The sequence below is a fragment of the Mobula hypostoma genome, chromosome 8 (genome assembly GCF_963921235.1).
Source record: "Mobula hypostoma chromosome 8, sMobHyp1.1, whole genome shotgun sequence".
NCBI classification, from domain to species: Eukaryota; Metazoa; Chordata; class Chondrichthyes; order Myliobatiformes; family Myliobatidae; genus Mobula; species Mobula hypostoma.
This window is the reverse complement of record NC_086104.1, coordinates 108176360-108197007: the sequence shown is the minus strand read 5'-3', so window position 1 is coordinate 108197007 and position 20648 is coordinate 108176360. Positions and strand designations below refer to the sequence as shown.

Here is a 20648-nt window from a genome sequence, read left to right as displayed (position 1 = left end):
TGCTACATGCCCTGCTGAGTATTTCTGGCCCTCTCAGTTTCTATGATATCCTTGGTGTTAGTGACCTGCGGTTTTACGGGAGAAGAAGGATCCCGGCAAATCTCCTCTGATTGTGTGAACACCCCCCCGCCCCCCCCCTACACAAAGAGCACAAGCTGAGCCATTGTCTTGGACATTCTTGTTGGACATGGTTGCACACACAGGCAGAACTATTATAATCCTTGCAATTTTGGAAAATAAAGAGCTAAAAATAATTGAAAATATTTGAAATCTTAGAACTAGCTTAATGCAATGTAGTTGCGTATCTGAAACCTCCTTGCCACTCAGCAGCTGTGCCTGTGCGTGGAGAGGGTGCTGACCTGGTGCAGGTTTGGCAGGAGTCCTTGCTGGAAACTGCAGCAGAGTTGTATGCCACTGTTAGACTCGATGGTAGTCCAGCATCTCGATGTGATCAATAGGAATCTGATGGTTAGCACAGGCTCAGTGGGCTGAACGGCCTGTTTCCATGCTTTATGACTCTATGGCATTGATAAAATCCATCAGGAATTTTGGGTTTTCCGTCCTTATGCACACTTTGCAGAAAGTCAAACTTCCCAAGAACTGCTGATGCTGGAAACATCCAGCGGATCGATCAGCATCCGTAGAGAGAGAAGCAATGTCTGGTTTATGACCCTTTGTCAGAGCCTGGCCTCTCTGTTGATCATTATTACAATCGGATTAGGCAGAATTTTCATCCTATTTGATGCGCCCTCTTTCTCCTTTGTTCTTGATATTTCTTACTTGTTTAAATACTGCTGTAGCAGGTTGGATCCTGAGCAAGTATTACTTGAAGTACAGTAATATTCCAAACAAACGGGAAGTTCCATATTTACCATATTTCCAAGATAGCACAGAATTGCTGTTCCAAAGTTTACAACTTTAACGCTGCTGTGGATAATTGGGTATCACAAATGACAAGTTCCATAAATTTGCAACTATGCTTGATATAGAAATAAATATTGTTAAAGACAGCACAATTGATGAAAGATGATTTGACTATTCCTAGGATAACAAGCACTCGAAAGGATTCAATAGGTCGATGGAGAACTTGTTCTGGTCGCTTACTGACCGTGTCAGACGTAAGTAGTCCCAGCTCTATCCCTAAAATGTAGATATTGGGTTAAAAGTCCTACTTTCTAGAGTTAAATATCTGGTGGCTCACAGCACTTAGATGTAATGTTACTTATTATCAGAATCAGGTTTAATATCACTGGTATACGTTGTGCAATTAATTAACCTTGCAGCAGCGGTACAACGCAATACACGATAATTAAACAAAATTGTGAATTAAGTGTGTGTGTGTGTGTGTGTGTGTGTGTGTGTGTGTGTGTGTGCGCGCGCATGCGCGCGCGCATGTATATATATATTTTCCTCACCCCTTATGGGTGGTGTGTTTGTGTATTTTTCCCGCAATCTCGGGTCCTCTACCAGAGGCCTGGGAGCCTGAGGGTTCAGTGCGGTATCCTCACTGTTCCTAGTAGTGTGCTCTTCTGGGCTGAGATCTCAGACGTTGTTTCTGGGATTTGTTGTAGCCACTCTCCCAGTTCAGGTGTTACTGCTCCAAGTGCCCCTATCACCACTGGGATTACTCTGGCTTTAACCTTCCACATCTTTTCTATCTGCTCTTTCAAGCCCTGATATTTCTCCAGCTTCTCATATTCTTTCTTCCTGATGTTACTGTCATTCAGGATTGCCACATCTATTACTATTGCTTTCTTCTGTTCCTTGTCCAGTATTACTGTGTCTGGTTGGTTGGCCAGTACCTGCCTATCAGTCTGTATTTGGAAGTCCCACAGGATCTTAGCTCTGTCAATCTCCACTACCTTCTTGGGTGTTCCTCATTTGGACTCAGGAGTGTCCAATCCATACCCAGCACAGATGTTCCTATACGCAATTCCTGCAACCTGGTTGTGTCATTCTGTGTAACCTGTCCCTGCCTTATACAGTTAATTTATCTGTCAAAAAGAGCAGAAATAAAAATGGAGTGGGTAGTGTTGATGGGTTCAATGTCCATTTAGGAATCTGATGGCAGAAGGGAAGAAGCTGTTCCTGCATCACTGAGTGTGTGCCTTCAGGCTTCTGTACCTCCTTCCTGATGGTAGCAATGGGAAGAGGGCATGTCCTGGGTGGTGGGGGTCCTGAATGATCGATGCCACTTTTTTGAGGCATTGCTCTTTGAAGATGTCCTGTATACTGCGGAGGCTAGTGCTCATCTTATGAGACAAAAATCTAGATGGTTAATTATAACTCAGCATATTCTCTGCCGCATCGTGTTTGAAGTATCACTGATTAATCTGTTCTGTACCTTACAATAAATAACTTTAGTTTGTTATTTATGTGTGATTCATCTGTAGATTTTATCCTTACCTTCTTAAGTTATCATGTGTTATGTGTGCTTTGTGTTTTACATCCTGATTTGGAGATATGTCTCGTTTCTATGTACGTTATATGGTTATATATGTTAAAGGACGGGTTACACTTGAATCCTAGGGGGACCAATATCCTGACAGGGAGATTAGCGAGGGCTACTGAGGTGACTTTAAACTAGAATGGTTGGGGGGTGGGAATCAAATTAAAGAGGCTAGGCGTGAGGAGGTTAGTTCACAACAGGGGGATGGGAACCAGTGCAGAGAGACAGAGGGGTGTAAAGTGAGGGTAGAAGCAAAAAGTACTAAGGAGAAAAGTAAAAGTGGCAGGCCGACAAATCCAGGGCAAGCATTAAAAAGGGCCACTTTTCAACATAATTGTATAAGGGCTAAGAGAGTTGTAAAAGAGCGCCTGAAGGCTTTATGTGTCAATGCAAGGAGCATTCATAATAAGGTGGATGAATTGAAAGTGCAGATTGTTATTAATGATTATGATATAGTTGGGATCACAGAGACATGGCTCCAGGGTGACGAAGGATGGGAGCTCAACGTTCGGGGATATTCAATATTCAGGAGGGATAGAGATGAAGGAAGGGGAGGTGGGGTGGCGTTGCTGGTTAAAGAAGAGATTAACGCAATAGAAAGGAAGGACATAAGCCGGGAAGATGTGGAATCGATATGGGTAGAGCTGCGTAACACTAAGGGGCAGAAGACGCTGGTGGGAGTTGTGTACAGGCCACCTAACAGTAGTAGTGAGGTCGGAGATGGTCGTAAACAGGAAATTAGAAATGTGTGCAATAAAGGAACAGCAGTTATAATGAGTGACTTCAATCTACATGTAGATTGGGTGAACCAAATTGGTAAAGGTGCTGAGGAAGAGGATTTCTTGGAATGTATGCGGGATGGTTTTTTGAACCAACATGTCAAGGAACCAACTAGAGAGCAGGTTATTCTGGACTGGGTTTTGAGCAATGAGGAAGGGTTAATTAGCAATCTTGACGTGAGAGGCCCCTTGGGTAAGAGTGGCCATAATATGGTGGAATTCTTCATTAAGATGGAGAGTGACATAGTTAATTGAGAAACAAAGGTTCCGAACTTAAAGAGGGGTAACTTTGAAGGTATGAGACGTGAATTAGCTAAGATAGACTGGCAAATGACACTTAAAGGATTGACGGTGGATATGCAATGGCAAGCATTTAAAGGTTGCATGGATGAACTACAACAATTCTTCATCCCAGTTTGGCAAAAGAATAAATCAAGGAAGGTAGTGCACCCGTGGCTGACAAGAGAAATTAGGGATAGTATCAATTCCAAAGAAGAAGCATACAAATTAGCCAGAAAAAGTGGCTCACCTGAGGACTGGGAGAAATTCAGAGATCAGCAGAGGAGGACAAAGGGCTTAATTAGGAAGGGGAAAAATGATTATGAGAGAAAACTGGCAAGGAACATAAAAACTGACTGTAAAAGCTTTTATAGATATGTAAAAAGGAAAAGACTGGTAAAGACAAATGTAGGTCCCCTACAGACAGAAACAGGTGAATTGATTATGGGGAGCAAGGACATGGCAGACCAATTGAATAATTACTTTGGTTCTGTCTTCACTAAGGAGGACATAAATAATCTTCCAGAAATAGTAGGGGACAGAGGGTCCAGTGAGATGGAGAAACTGAGCGAAATACATGTTAGTAGGGAAGTGGTGTTAGGTAAATTGAAGGGATTGAAGGGATTGAAGGCAGATAAATCCCCAGGGCCAGATGGTCTGCATCCTAGAGTGCTTAAGGAAGTAGCCCAAGAAATAGTGGATGCATTAGTGATAATTTTTCAAAACTCGTTAGATTCTGGACTAGTTCCTGAGGATTGGAGGGTGGCTAATGTAACCCCACTTTTTAAAAAAGGAGGGAGAGAGAAACCGGGGAATTATAGACCAGCTAGCCTAACGTCGGTGGTGGGGAAACTGCTGGAGTCAGTTATCAAAGATGTGATAACAGCACATTTGGAAAGCGGTGAAATCATCAGACAAAGTCAGCATGGATGTGTGAAAGGAAAATCATGTCTGACGAATCTCACTGAATTTTTTGAGGATGTAACTAGTAGAGTGGATGGGGGAGAACCAGTGGATGTGGTATATTTGGATTTTCAAAAGGCTTTTGACAAGGTCCCACACAGGAGATTAGTGTGCAAACTTAAAGCACATGGTATTGGGGGTAAGGTATTGATGTGGATGGAGAATTGGTTAGCAGACAGGAAGCAAAGAGGGGGAATAAACGGGACCTTTTCAGAATGGCAGGCGGTGACTAGTGGGGTACCGCAAGGCTCAGTGCGGGGACCCCAGTTGTTTACAGTATATATTAATGTCTTGGATGAGGGAATTAAATGCAGCATCTCCAAGTTTGCGGATGACACGAAGCTGGGTGGCAGTGTTAGCTGTGAGGAGGATGCTAAGAGGATGCAGGGTGACTTGGATAGGTTGGGTGAGTGGGCAAATTCATGGCAGATGCAATTTAAATGTGATAAATGTGAAGTTATCCACTTTGGTGGCAAAAATAGGAAAACAGATTATTATCTGAATGGTGGCCGATTAGGAAAAGGGGAGGTGCAACGAGACCTGGGTGTCATTATACACCAGTCATTGAAAGTGGGCATGCAGGTACAGCAGGCGGTGAAAAAGGCGAATGGTATGCTGGCATTTATAGCGAGAGGATTTGAGTACAGGAGCAGGGAGGTACTACTGCAGTTGTACAAGGCCTTGGTGAGACCACACCTGGAGTATTGTGTGCAGTTTTGGTCCCCTAATCTGAGGAAAGACATCCTTGCCATAGAGGGAGTACAAAGAAGGTTCACCAGATTGATTCCTGGGATGGCAGGACTTTCATATGAAGAAAGACTGGATGAATTGGGCTTGTACTCGTTGGAATTTAGAAGATTGAGGGGGGATCTGATTGAAACGTATAAAATCCTAAAGGGATTGGACAGGCTAGATGCAGGAAGATTGTTCCCGATGTTGGGGAAGTCCAGAATGAGGGGTCACAGTTTGAGGATAAAGGGGAAGCCTTTTAGGACCGAGATTAGGAAAAACTTCTTCACACAGAGAGTGGTGAATCTGTGGAATTCCCTGCCACAGGAAACAGTTGAGGCCAGTTCATTGGCTATATTTAAGAGGGAGTTAGATATGGCCCTTGTGGCTACGGGGATCAGGGGGTATGGAGGGAAGGCTGGGGCGGGGTTCTGAGTTGGATGATCAGCCATGATCATAATAAATGGCGGTGCAGGCTCGAAGGGCCTAATGGCCTACTCCTGCACCTGTCTTCTATGTTTCTATGTTTCTATGTACTGTATATAGTTAAATGAGCAATAATCCTGACTTGACTTGATTGAAACTCAGCGTACTCTACTTGTAAATGGACAGCATTTGAAAGTTTATTCTGTGTGAGTTATTGCAAGTTCTGAAAGGTGAACAAGACAATACTGTGTTCCCCCAGTCCAGTCTCAGGTACTACGTGATAGCTCTGTGTTAAAGGTGCTGGCAGAGTGGATGTTGCTCTGTGCGGGAGCAGTCCACTGTGGCCTCACTGATAGACCAGGAGATGCCGGTCCAGCACAGCCCCGCCCCGCAGAGCCCCTGTGCAAAGGTTTCACGTTTTACACGGTAAACCTATCACTCAATGTTAGCAGTCTCGTGTTTAAAGGAATAAGCGCTAGCTTAAAAAGCAAATGGGGCCTTTCAGGAACTTTTGGCTGGTTTGAGATATGGCAACTTATAAGGCAGTAGTCAAAAATATCTAAGTGAAGTGACCGTTGTGTGAGTGGGCAGATTTAGAGAGGTGGGTTGAGCCTTTGGTGAGAAGAGCAGATACTGCAGTTTCTATTAAAATTTCAGTTAAGTTTCCTTCTTTTTTGTCTATTAGTGCCCGACTGGGGGGTGAGTGTGGGTCTGGGGTCTGTTAGTGCCCAGTTGGTGGAGTGAGAATGGGTCCGGGGTCTAATAGTGAGAGTGGGTCCGGAGTCTAATAGTGAGAATGGGTCCGGGGTCTAATAGTGGGAATGGGTCCGGGGTCTAATAGTGAGAATGGGTCCGGGGTCTAATAGTGCGAATGGGTCCGGGGTCTAATAGTGAGAATGGGTCCGGGGTCTAATAGTGGGAATGGGTCCGGGGTCTAATAGTGCGAATGGGTCCGGGGTCTAATAGTGCGAATGGGTCCGGGGTCTAATAGTGGGAATGGGTCCGGGGTCTAATAGTGAGAATGGGTCCGGGGTCTAATAGTGGGAATGGGTCCGGGGTCTAATAGTGAGAATGGGTCCGGGGTCTAATAGTGGGAATGGGTCCGCGGTCTAATAGTGGGAATGGGTCCGGGGTCTAATAGTGGGAATGGGTCCGGTGTCTAACAGTGGGAATGGGTCCGGGGTCTAATAGTGGGAATGGGTCCGGGGTCTAATAGTGAGAATGGGTCTGGGGTCTATCACTGCCTGGCTGGTGGAGTGAGAATGGGTCTGGGGTCAGTGGTATTTTCTTCATGTCAGATGTGAGACTCCAGTCTCTCTGATCAGATGTGCACGAAGTGCTTTCAGAAGCAGCTCCCGACAGACCGTGTTCAGGAACTGGAGCTGCAGCTCAATGGAGAGAAGTAGGAGGTGACAGGTGATAGATAGGAACAACATCGGGGTAGTTCAGGAGGCAGGTACCTGGGTGACTGTCAGGAGGGGAACGGGAATAGGCTGACAGTGCAGAGTACCTCTGTGTCCGTTTCCCTCAATAACGAGTGTACCACTTTGGATGCTGTTGATGTGATGATTTACCGGGGAAAGCCAAGTGACAGGTCTCTGGCACTGAGTCTGGCTCTTTGACTCAGAAGGGAAGGGGGGGAGAAGGAGAGTGCAGTAGTAATCAGGGATTCCATAGTTAGAGAAGCAGAACTGTTTCTGAACGACGTACTTCCTTCCTGATGGCAGCAGTGAGAAAAGATCAGGGCCTGGATGGTGGGCCTCTTTGATAATCAATACTGCTTTCCTGCAACAGCGCTCCTTGTTGATGTGCTCATTAGTGGGAAGGACTTTACCCACGATGGACTGGGCTGTGCCTTCTACTGATTGTAGGATTTTCAAAGGCATTGGTGTTTCCAGAACAGGTCACAGTGTAACTAGTCAGTTCACTCTGCTCCATGCATCTATAGAAGTTTGTCAAAGTTTTAGATTTCATGCCAAATCTTTGCAAACTTCTAAGAAAGTAGAAGCACTGCTGAGCCTTCTTTGTAATGGCACTGCGTGCTAGACCCAGGATGGATCTTCATCAAGGAATTTCAAGTTACTGACCATCTCTACCTCGGATCCCCTGACGAGGACTGGCTCATGGTTGCCCGATTTCCTCCTCCTGTATCCAATAAATCTGAGTCTCTTTGGTTCTGCTGACATTGAGTGAGAGGTTGGTGTTGTGGAACCATTCAACTAGATTTCCCACCTCCCTCCTACATGTTGATTTGTCACCACTTTTGATTGACCAACAGCAGTAGTGTGGTTAGCAAACTTAAATATTCCATTGGAGCCATACTTAGCCTTACAGTCATAAGTGTAAAGTGAGCAGATCAGGGGACTAAGCACACAGCCTTGTTGTGCAGCTGTGCTGATGGAGATTGTGGAGGAGATGTCATTGCCAATCTAAACCGAATGGGGTCTGCAACTGAGGAAGTCAAGGATCCTGTTGCACAAAGGTCTTGGAGCTTATTGATTACTTTTGAGGGGATGATAATGTTCACTGCAGAGCTACAGTCAACGAAGAGTAACCTTCATTGTTCAGATGTTCTGGAGCTGTGGGCAGGGCCAGAGAAATAGCGTCTGCTGTTAACCTGTTGTGACGGTGGGCAAATTGCAATGGATCCAGTTGGAGTCACTCCTCAAGCAGGAGTTGATATGTTTCACTCCCGACCTCTCAAAGCACTTCATCACAGTGCTACTAGATGATAGTTACTGGCAGGTTACCACGATTTTCTTGGACACTGGTGTGATTAAAGCTTGCTTGAAGCAGGTGGGTACCTCTGACTGCCAAAGTGAGAGGTTAAGGATATCAGTGAACACTCCATCCTGATGATTAGCACAGGTCTTCAGTACTCAGCCAGGTACACCGCCTGGACCAGGTGTTTCCCTGGGTTCGCCCTCCTGAACGATTCTCTCACATCAGCCTCAGGGACTGAAATCACAGGGTCATCGGGGGCTGTGGGGTTTGGTGAAGGAGCCCCATGTCCTGTCTGTTCAGAGGCGTCTAAGACGAGTGGGATAAGGTTTAAGGAGAGGAGTAAGAGGGTCAGAGGAAATCTGAGGAAGAGCTGGTTGCAATCTGGAACGTACTGACTGGGGGGGGGCGGTGTGATAAAGGCATATGTCACTTGGCTTTATTTCAAAGGAGGTGATAGTATTCAAGCGTTTTTCTGTGATTCAAGTTTGGTCCAGATTTACCTCTTTGCATGTGAGATGGCTTTCCACAGCTTGTACCTGGTCATGTCAGTTGTATGTTGGGGAGATATTATGGTGCTTTGAGGCAATCAAAGTGGATGCTGCCTCCATCCTGTTACGGTTGCTCTGGCAAGCCCTGAGACTTGTGTTTAGGAAAGTTTCCTGCATCAGTATGTAGAAGTCGCAACGAGAAAGTATGCGATGCTGGATCTGCTGTTAGGGAATGAGACAGAGCAGGTGACAGGTGTTTGTGTAGGGGAACACTTTGTGTCTAATAATCAGAATGCCATTAGTTTCAAAGTAAATATGCAAAAAGGTAGGTCTGGCCTGCAGGCTGAGATTCTTAATTGGAGAAAAGCCAATTTTGTTGGTATCAGAAATGAACTGGCTAGTGTGGACTGGGGCAGGTTGCTTTTCTAGCAAAGGCATACTTGGAATGTGGGAGGCCTTCAAAAGTGAAAATTTGAGAGTACAAAGCTTTTCTGTGCCTGTAAGAATGAAAGGTAAAGATAATAAGTGTAGGCGACCTTAGTTTTCAAGACATGTTGAGGCCCAGGTTAAGAGTAAAAAGGAGGCGCATAGCAGGTAGGAACAAATGAGGTACTTATGGAGATCAAGAAATGCAAAAGAACACTTAAAGAAATCAGGAGAGCTAAAATAAGGCACGAAGTTGCTCTAGCGGTCAAGTGAAGGAGAATCCTAAAGGGATTCTACAGATATGCTAACGGCTCAAGAACTGCAAGGGACAAACCTGGTCCTCTGGAAGATCAGAATGGTAATCTATGTGTGGAGCCAAACAGATGGGGGAGATCTTAAATAAATTATTTGCATGTCTATTTACTCAGGAGATGGACACTGAGTCTATAGAAGTGAGGCGAAGTGCATCATCTTCATGGACCCTGTACAGATTACAGAGGATGAGGTGTTTGCTATCCTGAGCCAAATCAGAGTGGATAAATCCCCAGGGCCTGACAAGGTATTCCCTTGGACCCCATGGGAGGCAAATGCAGAAATTGCCATGGCCCTAGCTCACATATATATAGATCAACCTTAGTGACGGGAGGTACCAGAGGATTGGAGGATAGCCAATGTTATTCCGCAGTTTAAAAAAGGCTCTAATAGTCAACATGGCTTTGTGCGTGGTGGGTCATGTCTAACCAATATTTATAGAGCTTTTTGAGGAAGTTACCAGGAAAGTGCAAGGCAGTGGATATGGTCTACATGGACTTCAGCAAGGCATTTGACAAGGTCCCACATGGGAGTTTGGACAAGAAGGTTCAGTAGCTCAGCATTCAAAATGAGGTGGTAAATTAGATTAGACGTTGGCTTTGTGGGAGAAGCCAGAGAGTGGTAGTGGATGGTTGCCTCTCTGATTGGAGAGGCTTGTGAGAGTGTGGAATAGTCATAGTCATAGTCATACCTTATTGATCCTGAGGGAAATTGGTTTTCGTTACAGTTGCACCATAAATAATTAAATAGTAATATGTAAATTATGCCAGGAAATAAGTTCAGGTCCAGCCTATTGGCTCAGAGTGTCTGACCCTCCAAGGGAGGAGTTGTAAAGTTTGATGGCCACAGGCAGGAATGACTTCCTATGACACTCTGTGTTGCATCTCGGTGGAATGAGTCTCTGGCTGAATGCACTCCTGTGCCCAACCAGTACATTATGTAGTGGATGGGAGACATTGTCCAAGATGGCATGCAACTTGGACAGCATCCTCTTTTCAAACACTACCGTCAGAGAGTCCAGTTCCATCCCCACAACATCACTGGCCTTACGAATGAGTTTGTTGATTCTGTTGGTGTCTGCTACCCTCAGCCTGCAGCCCCAGCACACAACAGCAAACATGATCACACTGGCCACCACAGACTCGTAGAACATCTTCAGCATTGTCCGGCAGATGTTAAAGGACCTCAGTCTCCTCAGGAAATAGAGACGGCTCTGACCCTTCTTGTAGACGGCCTCAGTGTTCTTTGACCAGTCTAGTTTATTGTCAATTCATTTCCCCAGGTATTTGTAATCCTCCACTATGTCCACACTGACCCCCTGGATGGAAACAGGGGTCACTGGTACCTTAGCTCTCCTCAGGTCTACCAACAGCTCCTTAGTCTTTTTCACATTAAGCTGCAGATAATTCTGCTCATACCATGTGACAAAGTTTCCTACCGTAGCCCTGTACTCAGCCTCATCTCCCTTGCTGATGCATCCAACTATGGCAGAGTCATCCGAAAACTTCTGAAGATGACAAGAGTGAGCTGCCAGCAAGCTTGATTTCAATATATAAGCAATGTTCGGATAGGTTGATGGATGGTAGGGGCATGGAGGGCTATGGACAATGGGAGTAGGCAGTTTAAATGGTTCGGCACACACTAGATGGGCTGAAGGGCACATTTCTGTGTTGTACTTCTCTATGACTAGAGAGTGGGAATCGTGTTTGAGGTCGTCACTAGCACCATGCAAGTGACCTAAAAAACAGGCCCTACACGACACCACTGATGCTACTGAAATCTGCCACATCACAGAAAGCGCAGTCATTTATGGAAGTTATCTGTAGAAAGGGTTTAAGAGGAGGAGCCACACTCCCAGGCTCGTATCCTTGAGGCTCTCCTGGTACAATGCCGGCTATCTAATCTCTGTCTACTACTCCTGCTCCACTCCCTTCTCTGAAGACTGCTCCCTCTCTCTCTGCAGTGTCCCTCTCACCACAACTTGGTTTATTTATTCCTTGAGATACAGCATGGAGTAGACCCTTCTGTCCCTTTTGAGTCATGCCACCCCCCAAACCCCCATAGCCTAACTACAAGACAATTTACAATGACCATTAATCTATCAACGGGTACGTCTTTGGACTGTGGGAGGAAACCAGAGCATCCGGAGGAAACCCACGCAGTCATTGGAAAACCTACAAACTCCTTGCAAAGAGCGGCAGGAATTGATCCTGGGCCACTGGTACTGTAAAGCGTTGTGCTGACCACTACGCTACTGAGCTGCCATAACTTACTCCAGCTTTCTGACCGCAACTCAAAATGGGGCTGCGCAAAGAGACACAGCCAGGGAAAACATCGACTCTTGTGATCAGTGGCTGGTGGATTTTCAAGTATGTGACGGGGGGAAAAAGCATTAAATTCGATTCTATCTTCTCAACCAGAGTGAGATTATCAAAGGAAGCTTGAATAAAATGAAATCTCTGCTTTATTGCTGAAACTTGTCTTTCTCCAGAAATATCTAAATCTCATGAAGATGTACCGAAGAACACCCAGCTGCTCTCAGCAAGTTATGCACCCAAAGTTTGTGAGCTGAAGAAAGAGAGAAGCCTATCCGACACAGCCTTAACCAGTGCGAGCAAGGTACATAGCTTGGTGATCTTGGAAACGTTTTCTCTGTGTTCACTACCGGTGTCAACCTGGGTCAAAGCTCCAGGAACAGCTGGGAAATAGTAAAGGAACAGCTGGGAAATAGTACAGGAACAACCGGGAAATAGTACAGGAACAGCTGGGAAATAGTTCAGGAACAGCTGGGAAATAGTACAGGAACAACTGGGAAATAGTACAGGAACAACTGGGAAATAGTTCAGGAACAGCTGGGAAATAGTTCAGGAACAGCCGGGAAATAGTACAGGAACAGTCGGGAAATAGTTCAGGAACAACTGGGAAATAGTACAGGAACAACTGGGAAATAGTTCAGGAACAGCTGGGAAATAGTACAGGAACAACTGGGAAATAGTACAGGAACAACCGGGAAATAGTACAGGAACAGCTGGGAAATGGTACAGGAACAGTCGGGAAATGGTACAGGAACAGCCGGGAAATAGTAAAGGAACAGCTGGGAAATAGTAAAGGAACAGCTGGGAAATAGTACAGGAACAGCTGGGAAATAGTACAGGAACAGCCGGGAAATAGTTCAGGAACAACTGGGAAATAGTACAGGAACAACTGGGAAATAGTTCAGGAACAGCTGGGAAATAGTACAGGAACAGCCGGGAAATAGTTCAGGAACAACTGGGAAATAGTACAGGAACAACTGGGAAATAGTACAGGCTCCAAGTCAGCTGGGGAAGTGAACCAAACAAAGGCTGATGGAACTTAACTCAGAGTGGTGTGAGCACAGTCCTCTGGCAAGCTATACCAGGGCAGGGTATGGTATATGCAGTAAAGGGTAGGGCCACAGAGAATGTGGCAGAACAGAGTCCTAGGGGTACAGTACTCAGTGCCCCGAAAGTGGCGCCACAGGCTGGTGAAGGAAGCAATTGGTATGATTCATCAGCCAAAGCATTGAGTATAAGAGTTGTGACGTTATGTTGCAGCCGTACAAGACGTTGGTGAGACCATACTTAACGTATTGTGTGCAGTTCTGGTCACCCAGCTATGGGAAGGATGTGTTAAGCTGCAGGAAGGATTCTCACCATGTTACCGGGTCTGGAGGACGTGAGTCATAAGGGGGACTGGAAAGTGATGGGTAACTTTACTGAGGTGTATACAATCTTGAGGGCCCTACACAGGATGAATGGTCACAGTATTATTTTCCCCAGGAGCATCATCATCATTATGTGTTGTGTTGTATGACATCATCATCATCATGTGTTGTGTTGTTTGACATGATCATCATGTGTTGTGTTGTATGACGTGATCATGTGTTGTGTTGTATGACGTGATCATCATGTGTTGTGTTGTTTGACATGATCATCATGTGTTGTGTTGTATGATGTGATCATCATGTGTTGTGTTGTTTGACATCATCATCATGTGTTGTGTTGTATGACGTGATCATGTGTTGTGTTGTATGACGTGATCATCATGTGTTGTGTTGTTTGACATGATCATCATGTGTTGTGTTGTATGATGTGATCATCATGTGTTGTGTTTGACATGATAATGTGTTGTGTTGTTTGACATGACCATCATGTGTTGTGTTGTTTGACATGATCATCATGTGTTGTGTTGTATGACGTGATCATCATGTGTTGTGTTTGACATGATAATGTGTTGTGTTGTTTGACATGATCATGTGTTGTGTTGTTTGACATGATAATGTGTTGTGTTGTTTGACATGATCATCATGTGTTGTGTTGTTTGACATGATCACCATGTGTTGTGTTGTTTGACATCATCATCATGTGTTGTGTTGTTTGACATGATCATCATGTGTTGTGTTGTATGACGTGATCATCATGTGTTGTGTTTGACATGATAATGTGTTGTGTTGTTTGACATGATCATCATGTGTTGTGTTGTTTGACATGATCATCATGTGTTGTGTTGTTTGACATGATCATCATGTGTTGTGTTGTATGACGTGATCATCATGTGTTGTTTGACATGATAATGTGTTGTGTTGTTTGACATGATCACCATGTGTTGTGTTGTTTGACATGATCACCATGTGTTGTGTTGTTTGACATCATCATCATGTGTTGTGTTGTTTGACATGATCATCATGTGTTGTGTTGTATGACGTGATCATCATGTGTTGTGTTTGACATGATAATGTGTTGTGTTGTTTGACATGATCATCATGTGTTGTGTTGTTTGACATGATCATCATGTGTTGTGTTGTATGACGTGATCATCATGTGTTGTTTGACATGATAATGTGTTGTGTTGTTTGACATGATCACCATGTGTTGTGTTGTTTGACATGATCATCATGTGTTGTGTTGTATGACGTGATCATCATGTGTTGTTTGACATGATAATGTGTTGTGTTGTTTGACATGATCACCATGTGTTGTGTTGTTTGACATGATCATCATGTGTTGTGTTGTTTGACATCATCATGTGTTGTGTTGTTTGACGTGATCATCATGTGTTGTGTTGTTTGACGTGATCATCATGTGTTGTGTTGTTTGACATGATCATCATGTGTTGTGTTGTATGACGTAATCATCATGTGTTGTGTTGTATGACGTGATCATCATGTGTTGTGTATGACGTGATGATCATGTGTTGTGTTGTATGACGTGGGTGATCATGGTCTTTCCATGACCATGATTGCTCTTGGCAAATTTTTGTATGGAAGTGATTTGCCTTGGCTTTAAGTGACCCTGATCGGGGGCTAAGCAGGTGCTACACCTTGCCCAAGGGTGACCTGCAGGCCATTGGAGGGAAGGAGAGCCTTACACCTCCTTGGATAGAGACGTATCTCCAACCCACCACCCAGTTTCACAGGAGTCTAAACCTAGCAGGTCTAGGTTTAAAGTGAGAGGGGAAAGCTTTATAGGGAATCTGTAGGACATGTTTTTCACAAGAGTGGTGTGTATATGGATTGAGCAGCCAGAGGAGCTGGTTAAGACATTAATAACATTTAAAACATATTTGGACAGGTACATTGATCTGAAATGTTTACAGGGATATGAGCCAAATATAGGCAAATTGACCCTGGACAGGTATGGTTCACTGACCCTGGATAGACCTGGTCCACTGACCCTGTCCTGACCCTGGACAGATCTGGTCCACTGACATTGTCCTGACCCTGGACAGATCTGGTTCACTGATCATGTCCTGACCCTGGACAGATCTGGTCCACCGACCCTGTCCTGACCCTGGACAGATCTGGTTCACTGATCATGTCCAATTGTGGAGACATATTATGCTTGAGAAATAGCTGTACAAACTCAGTGACTGGACACTAAAAACTGAACACAAAGCGCACTAAAAGTTCTTTAAGTAATTATGTCATCACGTCAGACCAGCCTCTTAAAGAGAACCCCAATTCAATTCCGGTGGTTGCGAGTCCTGTGTGTTTCCACCAATTACATTACCTTACTCAAGCCCCCCAGGATTCACTGAAACTGGCTTTGTAGGCAGGTCAACAGGGACCCAATAGTGTTGTATGTCACGATGGGAAGTAGGAGTAGGAGGAAAGGAATTGAATTTATTGAGGAGGGTGGAACGCTGTTGAGAGACTGACCAGGCAGTTGTGGCATCAGGAGTGAATCACTTGGCACTCGTTACGGCTGCCCGTATACCAACTCAGCCATAGACACTGCAGGTCCTCTTTTGGAGCTGTTCTGAGCCCAGCACCATCCATGGGAGATGACTCATTGGTCAGGGAAGGCCTCAGGGCAGCCTTATAGGCCATTGGACTGCACATGATGCGTCGTGGTGTGATAACACCGGGGTTCTGGGCCATCGCAGCCCCATGGTCTGAAATGAATTGGGGGACCACGGTGGGAAGAAATATCAGTTGGGGTGCCAAACGGAGCTGATGAACGTCCGTGCCACGTTTGCAGCCATGATCAATGCGAGAGGGACGACCTCTGACCACCTGCTGGTGTGGTCCACCATGGTAAGGAGATGTGTGAAACCACGGGGTGGGGGGTGGTGAAGAGGACCAACAAGGTCAGCATTGGCATGGTCAAACCATCACTCCAGGACTGCAAAGGGTGCCAATAGCCCCTGGAAATGACGGTTAGTTTTTGCCCGCTGGCACTCTGCACAGGCACGTTCTTTCTAAGGCCATGCCGCACAAACTTTAGTGTAACCAGCTTTTGAGAGGCCTTTCAGCCTAGATGCAAGGGGCCACATATGCCAGTTGAGACATCACACAGGAAAGAAACCCCAGCTTCCCCGAAGCCAACCGCAGACCCCTGACTGCTGTTCGGTTAGCCTGGACCTCTGGGTCAGTAACTTGGTCGACTGGCATGCCGACATAGTCAACCCCCATGTGTACGGGTCCAACGGCTGGCCATGAGAGACAACCAGCCACGGTGTTATTTTCCCCCTTGATATGCTGTATATTCGTTGTGAACTCGGGTACATAGGGCAGGTGGCTTTGCTGCCGCGCAGACCAAGGCTCTGATATTTTGGCCATTGCATGCACGAGGGGTTTGTGGTTAACCAACACCGTGAAATGGTGGCCCTCTAGAAGAAAACGAAAAAGGTGGATAGAGACCGAGAAGCTCTCGGTCAAACGTGCTGTACCTCTGTTCTGCGGTTCGGAGCTGCCAGTTGAAAAAGGCGAGCAGCTGCCACACAGCTCTGACCGACTGTTCATGCACAGCACCCACAGCAAAGTCTGAGGTGTTAGTAATAATGGTGATAGAAGTTCACCATGCCTAAAAACTCCTGTAGCGTTTTTGTAGTGTGGTGTAGTGGAAAATCCATAATAGCAGCTACTTTTTGTTGTGAGGGGTTTCGCAGCTTCTGCAGAGAAACGATAGCTGAGAAAGCCAATGACAACTCAAAGCGGCATTTAGCAGGGTTGACTTAAGTTCTCAAAAAGTGTGCAGAGATGAGATGCGTGTTCAGATTTGGGTGCACTGGCAACAAGTATTTCACCCAGGTAAATAAAACGAAAATCTAAGTCTTTCAATATGGAGTTCATCAGCCTTTGGAAAGTCTGTGCTGCATTTTTCAGCCCAAACAGCACGTGCAGAAACTCAAGGAGGCCAAACGGGGCTATCACAGCAATTTTGGGAATGTCCTCGGAGCACACAGGCACCTGATGGTAGCCCCTATCTAAAGTGACTTTGTAAAAAAGTTAACTTTCCAGCTAAATGTGCCAAGAAGTCCTGGATGTGTGGGACTGAGTAACAACTGGGGGTGGTGGCTGTATTGGCATTGGTAATTACCACGCCACCTGCAGAAGTTGGGGACCACATAGAGGGGCAAAGCCCAGGGGCTATTCTACTGACGTACAATGCCTAGTCTTGGTAAACTCAGCCTTTACAGTTGCCAGCTTTTCCAGGTCCAGTCTATGTGTGCTGGCATGGACTGGCAGGCCAATTGTGGAAAGTGGGCTCAACCCCATGTTTTGAGACCATCGTGGAGAATGTGAGTTTGGTAACATATGCGAATTCCCCCAGCAGTCGAGTAAACTCACCTGCAGTGATGCATGCGCTTACAGAGTCGTAAGGCACCTACTGGGAGAACAGGGTAACGACCCAAAGTCCTTAACATCCACAAGCCGGCTGTTCTTCAGATCGACTAACAATCCTTGGGCTCACAGGAAACCTGCACCAAGCAGAGGTCTGGCCACTTCAGCCAGGATGAAGTCCCATGTGTAACATCACCCACTGAAGCAGAGCATCACCCGTTGTACCCCGTAAGTCTGGGTCCTGCTGTCACTGGCGGCCTCCAGCGAGGTTTCATCGCTCTTTGCCTTCTCATCAGTAGGCGATGCTGGCAGCACCCTCACCTGAGCACCCGTGTCACACAGGAGGTGTCACCCTGAGAGGGTGTCCGTAATGAAATGTAGACGACCCTGGCAGCTGGAACCCACCGGGTTCACAGACCTCCGGTGTCCCGATGTGCTGGCACTGTCGAAGCTGCAAGGTGGTCGACATTTTCTACCGTTCGTAATAAAGTGGTAGAAACACAGGCCCAGCATCATCTGTTTCACAACCGCAGGCATCCTAATAGCTGTCCAGGCTTACTGAGGTAGAAAAAGGAGGAGGAATGATGCACCATTGCCCAGCTGAGTGTAAACTATCAGCCATTTTAGCCAGCTCCCTATAGTCCATCACGGGGGCATTAGTGAGGGCTATGCGAACTTGATCAGGAATTTGCTGCCTGAAGAGTTCTTTAAAAATAAAGCAGGTATGGTGATTTCCCAGGAGAGCCAGCATGTGGTCCATTGACCCTGTAGTGAGTGACCCCCAGCAGGATCCTGGACAGATCTGAGCTATTGACCCTGTAGTGAGTGATCCCCAGCAGGACCCTGGACAGATCTGGTCAATTGACCCTGTAGTGAGTGATCCCAGCAGGACCCTGGACAGATCTGGTCCACTGACCCTGTAGTGAGTGATCCCAGCAGGACCCTGGACAGATCTGGTCCACTGACCCTGTAGTGAGTGACCCCAGCAGGACCCTGGACAGATTTTGTCCGTTGACCCTGTAGTGAGTGATCCCAGCAGGACCCTGGACAGATCTGGATAATTGACCCTGTAGTGAGTGATCCCAGCAGGACCCTGGACAGATTTTGTCCGTTGACCCTGTAGTGAGTGATCCCAGCAGCACCCTGGGCAGATCTGATCCATTGACCCTGTAGTGAGTGATCCCAGCAGGACCCTGGACAAATCTGGTCTATTGACCCTGTAGTGAGTGATCCCAGCAGGATCCTGGACAGATCTGATCCATTGACCCTGTAGTGAGTGACCCTCAGCAGGACCCTTGGCAGATCTGATCCATTAACTCTGTAGTGAGTGACCCCAGCAGGACCCTGGACATCTGATCCATTGACCCTGTAGTGAGTGATCCCAGCAGGACCCTGGACAGATCTGGTCCATTGACCCTGTAGTGAATGATCCCAGCAGGACCCTGGGAAGATCTGGTCAATTGACCCTGTAGTGAGTGACCCCAGCAGGACCCTGGACAGATCTGATCCATTGACCCTGTAGTGAGTGACCCCAGCAGGACCTTGGACAGATCTGGTTCACTGACCCTGTAGTGAGTGATCCCAGCAGGACCCTGGACAGATCTGGTCAATTGACCCTGTAGTGAGTGACCCCAGCAGGACCCTGGACAGATCTGATCCATTAACCCTGTAGTGAGTGACCCCAGCAGGACCCTGGACAGATCTGGTTCACTGACCCTGTAGTGAGTGATCCCAGCAGGACCCTGGACAGATCTGAGCTATTGACCCTGTAGTGAGTGATCCCAGCAGGACCCTGCAGGTCTGGTCAATTGACCCTGTAGTGAGTGATCCCAGCAGGACCCTGGACAGATCTGATCCATTAACCCTGTAGTGAGTGACCCCCAGCAGGACCCTGGACATCTGATCCATTGACCCTGTAGTGAGTGACCCCAGCAGGACCCTGGACAGATCTGGATCATTGAACCTGTAGTGAGTGATCCCAGCAGGACCCTGTACAGATCTGGTCCATTGACCCTGTAGTGTGTGACCCGAAGGCCAACTGGATGGCAGCTCAGGGAATGCAGAAAATGAGAATCAGTGGACAACAGAACATTGTGACTGGTGGACACAGAGACACAGGGCACTGAAAAAGGACATTTCACCAATCAGATCCACGCTGGCCATCGAGTACCCATACAGGAAGACAACAAATTGGGAGTAGGAGATGGCCACTCAGCCCCCCACCATTTAATGTGCTGATCCATTCTGGCCTCAACTCCTCATCTGTGCCAGTTCCCATCTCCCTCTTTCAAACATTTTTCCATCTTTAAATACTTGCAATCATTTGGCATACCCATCACTCTGGGGCGGGGACTTCTCAAGGCACTTCAGTGATATCTTTGTATCTATTTGGCACACCTCTTTAGATTCTTGAAAACCAACCGAACCCGTTTGGCTTCTCTTGATCTCTTCAATCTGGGTATCTCTCTGGATCTCTTGAATTATCTTGGTGAATCCCCTTTGTACTCCCTTGAATGCTATTCATTCCTGGATGCTGGTAAGGGGACAAAACTATGCCCAGTACTCAAAAGTGAGGCCCTGTACAAGTGTAAAAAACTCAAAACTGTTTCTAACCTCTAACCCTGTCACAATAGAAACCACACATCATTTACCATCTTAGTTATTTGACACTTTCTACTGTCAGTAATACATGCACTAGAGCACGTAGATCCCTTTATATTTCACTCACCTGCATTTTCTCTGTATTGAAGTAATAATCCACGTTTTGACTTCCCTCACCAAAGTGCATGACCTGACATTGCAGTGGGTTATAGGGAGACTGAGTGATTGGGCAAAACCCTGGTAAGTGGAGTGTAATGGGCCTTAGCACTCAGATCTGCAGCTGGATCTTCAACTTCCTCACAGACAGGACCCAGGCTGTAAAAATAGGGGACAGGCTCTCCTCTACAATCACTCTGAGCACCGGTGCCCCACAAGGCTGTGTACTC

The 20648-nt window shown here is 46.3% G+C and overlaps 1 protein-coding gene across 5 annotated transcripts in view; it reads left to right on the top strand.

Moving 5' to 3' along the window:
- Positions 1 to 20648, top strand: part of sytl3 (synaptotagmin-like 3) — a 134649-nt gene that overhangs the window by 95354 nt on the left and 18647 nt on the right. For all 5 annotated transcript variants that reach the window (XM_063056581.1, XM_063056580.1, XM_063056583.1 and 2 more), the window contains exons 7-8: positions 1046 to 1118; positions 12067 to 12194. In XM_063056581.1, coding sequence (XP_062912651.1) covers positions 1046 to 1118; positions 12067 to 12194 — 201 coding nt within the window. The remainder of the gene's footprint in view (positions 1 to 1045; positions 1119 to 12066; positions 12195 to 20648) is intronic.